General features: G+C 34.8%; 1 protein-coding gene across 1 annotated transcript; it reads left to right on the top strand.

The window, feature by feature from the left end:
- Positions 1–6,296: 6,296 nt before the first annotated feature.
- Positions 6,297–7,478, top strand: LOC120081847 (MIZU-KUSSEI-like protein (Protein of unknown function, DUF617)). Its single transcript, XM_039037021.2, has one exon. The coding sequence runs from the start codon at positions 6,523–6,525 to the stop codon at positions 7,294–7,296; it is 774 nt and encodes a 257-aa protein (XP_038892949.1). The 5' UTR covers positions 6,297–6,522; the 3' UTR covers positions 7,297–7,478.
- The last annotated feature ends 521 nt before the right edge of the window (positions 7,479–7,999 follow it).

The following is a 7,999-nucleotide window of genomic DNA, read 5'->3' as shown; positions in this document are numbered from 1 at the left end:
ATAACATGTTCTAAATGTCAACTCATTAACTTTTTTTTTTTCACATTCAAATAAAATAACTCACATATTGAAAATAATAGTGTCTTAAAAAATCTCAACGTTTGATCGTGCCATTTTAGACCGAGTTAACCATCAAACTTAAAAATTGAGGGAAAATTTGAGACAAACACTATCCTAAAACTATAATAACCACCTTTTGTTACAGTAAATATTATTTTGTAGTCCCCGATTAGCCACCGTCAACATTATTTCAAAACTTTCATTTGTTATAGTATTTACTATTTGCTAAAGTTTTTACTATTTTACCTTTATTATTTTTTTATTCTTTGCTATAATGTTTACTATTTTTTTCTCAACTAAAATAGTTTACCTCTCAAATACATACTATTATAACCCAAATCAAAATAATCCACACCCCAAACCAAACTATTATAACTTAACTAATAACCTATAACTATAATAACCAATTCCTTGCTCCAAAGACCCCTACAAATTATATATTAATAATTAACTACCATATAGTTAATTAACTATAATAATGACTTATCTCATGGGACAACCCGCTAGTTAATAAATTCTAGATAGGTGGTCATCATTAATTGAATTAGTGACCTCTTAGCCCTTTATTAAGAATATGTCTCCCTATTTATCATTAGGTCAACCAAACTAACAAATATAACTTTTTTTCTCTCTTTTTCAATTCAATACATTTTGAGGTGAAAATTTAAACATCAAACTTTTTAGTTGATGACATATACTTTAATATTAGTGAAGTTCCGCTTAAATTGACGGATTATGATATATTTAATTATATCCATAATTTAATAATTTACCATATTATTAAATAAAATAAAAAATTGAGTTTGGATAGAAAGACAGAGGGCAGAGGAGAATTGGGTTGGTTCTGAAGATGCCTAACCCCTAAACCCCACCTATTGCCAAAATGCGAAAATGAGATTTGGGTATTTATATTTATATATTATATGCTTTGGTTGGGACTTGTGTTGTGGCAATCAATTTCAAAGGAACCTCTGCATCCCCTTTGTGGGCCGCCTCACACTCCATAGCCAAAATCACTTTCTCCATTCTCCTTCTCTCCCCTTCTGAGTTTTCTCTCCTTTTTTTTTTTTTCCTCAATGGATCTCATTTTTGTGTTGCATTAATGTCTAACAACGAATTACATACTTAAATCACACTCGTTACTTTCTCTTTTCTTTTCTCTCCCATGCTGTCTTAGCTTCTTCCCTCCCTCTCTTCCTCGTTTAACCGTTATCACCTGTTCCAATGAACCTTCACACTCGTGTTTCTAGCCACATTCTAACGGTTTATTTCAAGAATGAAGATCTAACTAAGAGAACGCAAGGATTTTCTCTACTTCCGATATTTGCAAAAGAAAAAGAGAAACATGATTGCAAGGATTTGAGAGTGTGATCGAGAGAGAGAGAACAAATTTAAGTGATATGTGATATAAACAAAATGTTAGTATTCATTGTTTTCAAAATCCTGATCATTCAACATTAACACATCGTAAATTAGGTCATCTATATAAAAATCTTAAATGTTTTGATAATTTAAACAATTTAAAATGGCGTAATATTGGTCTAGAATGTTGTTATAATCTAAGTTATTCATTATAGATCATTGTCACACCGTTTCAATTGGATAGAAATATCAAATTCTCCTACTTTAAAAGATAGGGTAATTGCAATCGGTAGCATTTTAGGAATAATAACCAAGTGTATAACATCATTTTAAAAAATTATAAATATAGCCAAGTGTTACCAGTTAGGGTTGGCAATGGGGCCGGGGCGGGGTGGGAGGGCGTCCCCCGTCCCCGGCCCTATGGGGGAAATTCTTCCCCATCCTCACCCCGTCCCTGCCATTTAAAGGCGGGGACAGGAGTGGGGATTCCCGTCAGGGAAACGGGGTCCCCGCGGGGCCCCATTCCCCGTTTTCCGCGGGGATTCCCCTACTAATTTCCTACGGGGAATCCCCTACTAGTTCCCCGCGAGGACCCGCAGGGATACCCCTTTTTTTAATTAAAATGGACTTAGCTTCTTGGGCTTAGAGTTAGAATTTATATATTTAATATTCGGCTCCAATCCAACATTATACATTATAAACATATATATAAATAAATTATTTTATATATTATAAATATATATTTATAAAAATATAAATATATCAAATTGGGGTCGGGGATTAATTAAGGTCGGGGTCGAGGCGGGGATATCGTCTCCATCCCCAGACGGGGCCCTGAAAATTTTCCTCGGTTTGACCCCATCCCAGTCAAATCGAGGATTCCCAGCTCCAATCGGGGCGGGTCTCCATGGGACCCGACCCCACGGAGAATTTTACCAGTGATATGGTTTATCACTAATAGACTCCTACTAATAATTGAAAGAGTAAAACAACATGCAACGGAAGTATCAAGGATCCATAAGTTTTCTAATTCACTAATTTTAGCAAAAACTAAAGCATGCTCTTCTTAAAATATGGGTTTTATGAACATACCTTTGATGAACTCTACAAGAAAACGTCTGTTCAGTTGCTATCTTCACTTGTTATCAACGTGAACCACCTCAAAGCCTTCCATACTATGTTCTTGGAGCTTTAGGCAGAGTTGTGGAATTCAAAAACAGCTTAAAGGTGTGAAGAAACCAGAAAAACTCACAACAACTTGACTGAAGAAGACAACTTCGTCTTCAGAAAAATATCTCTCTAAATTATGTATTCTCTCCCGTCTCCAACAACTCCAATCTTCTTTATATATATTTGATGAACATGCAAAGAGATGGAGTGCATGGCTTGCGGCTCATGCTTAGAGAATCAAAGTAGAGAAGAAAATGCTTTGTGTGTGAGCATAAAGATGATGATAATGGAGTAAACTCTTTTTCCACTTTGTGCAATCCATGCAAAATGAATTTCCATCTTCTATTTAAAATACAAAATGACTTTTAAATCATTTTAATTTAAAATTTGATTTTCTTAAATTAATTTAAAAAATAATTAATTTAATATCAAATATTAAATTAATTTTTGCACAATAATCATCTTTATATATTTAAATCATATTTAAATATTTATTCTCTTGTTCCATTTCATTTGAACGTTTCAAATTAATTTCTCAAGCTACTCTAAAGCTTATCTATTTACGAGCTAGTAGGGGGACCTCGTTGACCTATAGATCATGGGCTCTAACGATTCAAGATTAATCGGCTAAACTCATTAGTCCGATCTAACCCTAATTCGTTAAGTAATGGGACACTCCACTATAGCCTATAGATGAGCGCCCCTCACTGTAGATATATTATGTTCACTTAATAACCATAATCAGTAAGTCGATCCTTCACAGGTTGTTCGTAATCACAGCTAGGTCAAAAATATCGTTTTATCCCTGTGACTACATCTCACTCCTTAAGTTTCTACTGACCCTCTAATGAACAATTCTGATTCATAATCTCTATGAATCAAATCCTTTCTCTATCATGAGAAGACGGGGCCCCAATTGTTCAAGACCTGGAGTCAGTACTTAAGAGAACAACCTATCTGCTAACCCTAAATAAGGTAGGAGTGAATTCCATCTTGTAAGGCTATGTCCCTAGCTATTCATCCGGTCTTATCCCCAAAATGGTAAGCTTATTGAGCAGTGTTATTGGACTACTCTCACCGTTTGTAGATCAAAGGATAATTTCAAACAAACAAGAGTTCATAGCTAGCTCAGGATTAAGATCAAGTTAACCTAGGTTATATAATAAATGAAATAGTCAGTTTTAACAGTAAACGGTCGTTATAAAGAAAAGTGACTATTTTCGTGGTCCAGTCTATATGCAAACTCATTGCATAGGATGCCCCCACTCTTATGTCTCAACATGAACAATTTATGGATCACATCATTTGTAGCACCTTACAACTTCTTGTAACAACTACAGAGTGGGCTACATGCAATAGTGTTACCAGGATGAGATACCCAATTTCATCCATATACTTATTAGACCATTTAGGCTATATACTATCAACTTGATCCTGTTTATGCCACTATATAAAGTCACAACATTCAGACTATAGCCAAGGATGCGTTTATTGGATTTTCATAATAAGATGTAAAATTAACATATCATTGTTATTGATAAGACAAAATGTTTGACACGAACTGCGAGTTCTAGGACATTCCCAACAATAATATGGTGTATCATTGATAGACTCCTACCAATAATATGGTGTATCGCTGATAGACTATTTAAATTTTGTCATATTTGTAAATTTTTTTTTACATTATATTATACATGTTGGGAATGTCCTAGAACTTGCAGTTCGTGTTAAACATTATATCTTATCAATAATAATGACTTGTTGATTTTGCATCTTATTACAATGACTTGTTGATTTTGCATCTTATTATGAAAATCTAATAAACGTATCATTGTCTATAGTCTGAATGCTGTAACTCTATGTAGTGACATAAACAGGATCAAGTTGACAGTATATAACCAAAATGGTCTAATAAGTATATGGATGAAATTGGGTATCTCATCCTGGTAACACTATTGGATGCGACCCACTCTGTAGTTGTTACAAGAAGTTGTAAGGTGCTACAAACGATGTGATCCACAAATCGTTCTTGTTGAGACATGAGAGTGGGGGCATTCTATGCAATGAGTTTGCATATAGACTAGACTACGAAAATAGTCACTTTTCTTTATAACGATTGTTTACTTTTAAAACTGACTATTTCATTTATTATATAACTTAGGTTAACTCGATCTTAATCCTGAGCTAGCTATGAACTTCTGTTTGTTCGGGATTATCTTTTGATCTCAAACAGTGAGAGTAGTCCAACATCACTGCTCAATAAGCTTACCATTTGGGGGATAAGGCCGGATGAATAGCTGGGGACATAGCCTTGCAAGATGGAATTCACTCCTACTCTATTTAGGGTTAGCAGATAGGTTGTTCTCTTAAGTACTGACTCCAGGTCTTGAACAATCGGAGCGCCGCCTTCTCATGATAGAGAAAGGATTTGATTCATAGAGATTATGAATAAGAATTGTTCATTAGAGGATCAGTAGGAACTTAAGGAACAAGATGTAGTCACAGGGATAAAACGGTATTTTTGACCTAGCTGTGATTACGAACAACCTGTGAAGGATCGACTTACTGATTATGGTTATTAAGTGGACATACTATATCTACAGTGAGAAGAGTTCAACTATGGGCTATAGTGGAGTGTCCCATTAATTAACGAATGGGGGTTAGATCGGACTAATGAGTTTAGCCGATTAATCTCGAATCGTTGGAGTCCATGATCTGTAGGTCCGCGAGGTCCCCCTACTAGCTCGCAAATGGATAAGCTTTAGAGTAGCTTGAGAAATTAATTTGAAACGTTCAAATTAAACGGAACAAGAAAATAAATATTTAAATATGATTTAATATATAAAGATGATTATTGTGCAAAAATTAATTTAATATTTGATACTAGAATAATTAATTTTTTAATTAATTTAAGAAAATCAAATTTTGATGAAAATGATTTAAAATCATTTTTTGTTTTAAAAAGAAAATGGAAATTCGTTTGCATGTTGCACAAAAATGGAAAATGGGTTTTCTCCATTACCATCATCTTTATGCTCACACAAAATGCATTATCTTCTCTACTTTGATTCTCCAAGCATGAGCTACAAGTCATGCACTCTATCTCTTTGCATGTTCATCAAATATATATAAAGAAGATTGGAGTTGTTGGAGATGAGATAATACAGAATTTCGAGAGAAATTTTTCTGAAGAAGAAGTTGTCTTCTTCAGTTGTACTACTGTGAGCTTTTCTGGTTTCTTCACAACTTCAAGCTATTCTTAAGTCCCACAACTCTGTCTAAAGTTCCAAGAGCATAGTAGGGAAGACTTTGAGATGGTTCACGTTGATAACAAGTGAAGGCAGCTGCAGAACAGACATTTTCTTGGAGAGTTCATCAAAGGTATGTTCTGAAAACCCACTTTTTTAGAAAAGCATGTTTTAGTTTTTGCTAAAATTAGTGAATTAGAAAGCTTATGGATCCTTGATACTTTCGTTGCATATTGTTTAACTCTTTCAATACCTGCTAATACTTTGGTTCCAATGTTTATATTTGCAACTATCTCTATGTTCCTAAAGATAATTTTGAAACTTTGTTAAGTTAATATTAAATCTTTTAAAAGTGTATTTATGGAAGTATTTTGAAAAAAAAAAAAAAAAAAGAAGAAGAAAAAAGGGAAAAGGATGGGTATTTGTCTGTTATAGTTTTTTAGGGATATTGGAATTAGGTAGGTCTGCTCACCTTCCTTTTTCCTCAGGATTCCCCCCATGCCTACTTCCCTCTCCCTCTCCTACAATCTCTGACACTTTTGATTCAATACCCACTTCCCCATTTCCCACAAACCTCTTCTCTTTATATCACTTCTTTCTTTCTTTATTCTCTCTCTCTCACACTCATAACTCCTTCTTCCTTCCTCCTTCTTCCTTCTTCAAATTTACAGAGCATACCACCATGTCCAAATCCCTCCACGACTCTTCCTTCTCTTTCTCCAGGCGCTACTTCAACTGGAAAAACAAATTTCACGATTCTAAACAACAAGACGAAGAAGAACAACAACAACATCAACAAATCTTATCCTTCAGTTTATCCTCCCGATTCACTGAAGAAGACAGGGAACTCGACCTCAAAACCAAAATCCCCAACAAACCTTCATCCTCTTCCAATCGTCCTGTTTCCAAGCTCCGAACCGCTCTAACAGTCTTCACCCGGATCCGACCCACCCCCCACCGCTCCCGCCTCGGCGGCCGGGTCATCGGTACACTATTCGGCTACCGACGAGGCCACGTCTATTTCGCAATACAAGAAGACCCAAAGCAGAGTCCAACGTTTTTAATCGAGCTCTCAACGCCGACCAGTGTTCTGGTTCGAGAAATGGCATCTGGGTTAGTCCGGATCGCGTTGGAATGTGAAAAGAAAACAGAGAGGAGGAAAAATTGCAAGTTAGTGGAAGAAGCACTTTGGAGAACGTATTGTAATGGGAAGAAATGTGGGTATGGTAGTAGAAGAGAATATGGGGCAGAGGAGCAGAAGATTCTAAAGGCGGTGGAGCCGATCACTATGGGAGCTGGGGTTTTGCCGCCGGGGAATGGATCCGATGGAGAATTAATGTACATGAGGGCGAGATTCGAGCGGGTGATTGGGTCGAAGGATTCAGAAGCTTATTACATGATGAGCCCAGATTGTAATGGAGGGCCTGAACTCAGCATTTACTTGCTTAGGGTTTAAAGTTCTGATCTCTGTTTTCGTCTTTTTTTTGTGATTAATCAAATTCTGGGGATGGTGGTTTGAGGGACTCGATGCATTGTTCTTCCTTACAAGTAATGCTGCATTGATTTTGATGTATAGTTTTCTTCTTTTTTGTTCAGATTGGTTTGTGGTGGAATCGGAAAATTTTCCCATTTCAAGCCTGTGTTCATCTTTATTTTTCAATCCTAATTTCTTTTTCAGTATTATAATTCCTTTTTTTTAAGAATATTATAACGCTTGTAAGATTTTTTTTTTTTTTTTTTAAAATCAAACCATTAATTTGAAAATTTACAATTTAAGTAAAGAAGTACTGTACTATAATATTAATTAATGAAAGAAAATATGAGGAAAACCGGCCGGTTTAGTTGATGATGACTTATTTTCTTTTTAGTTTTTTTTATATTTTCAAGAGAATCTCTTTATTTGCAATATACTTCATATATATTATAATTTTTTGTTTATGAAAAGACAAATATATTATAATTTTCTTTTGTTTGGCTTTTGAATAAGTTTCGGTGTTTTTTTCATGAGAAAATAATGTCTTTTCTTATAATGTTCTCCACTTCACTAGGATGAACTTTATTATTAATTTTGAGGTTCAATCACTAGAAAAATGTCAATGTTTCAATTTATTGAGAAAAATAACACATTTTAGGTATTTTTTAGACAAACATCAGAGATA

This window comes from Benincasa hispida, chromosome 7, assembly GCF_027475165.1.
Source record: "Benincasa hispida cultivar pf3 chromosome 7, pf3_genome.v1.1, whole genome shotgun sequence".
NCBI classification, from domain to species: Eukaryota; Viridiplantae; Streptophyta; class Magnoliopsida; order Cucurbitales; family Cucurbitaceae; genus Benincasa; species Benincasa hispida.
This window is presented reverse-complemented; position numbering and strand designations above follow the sequence as displayed.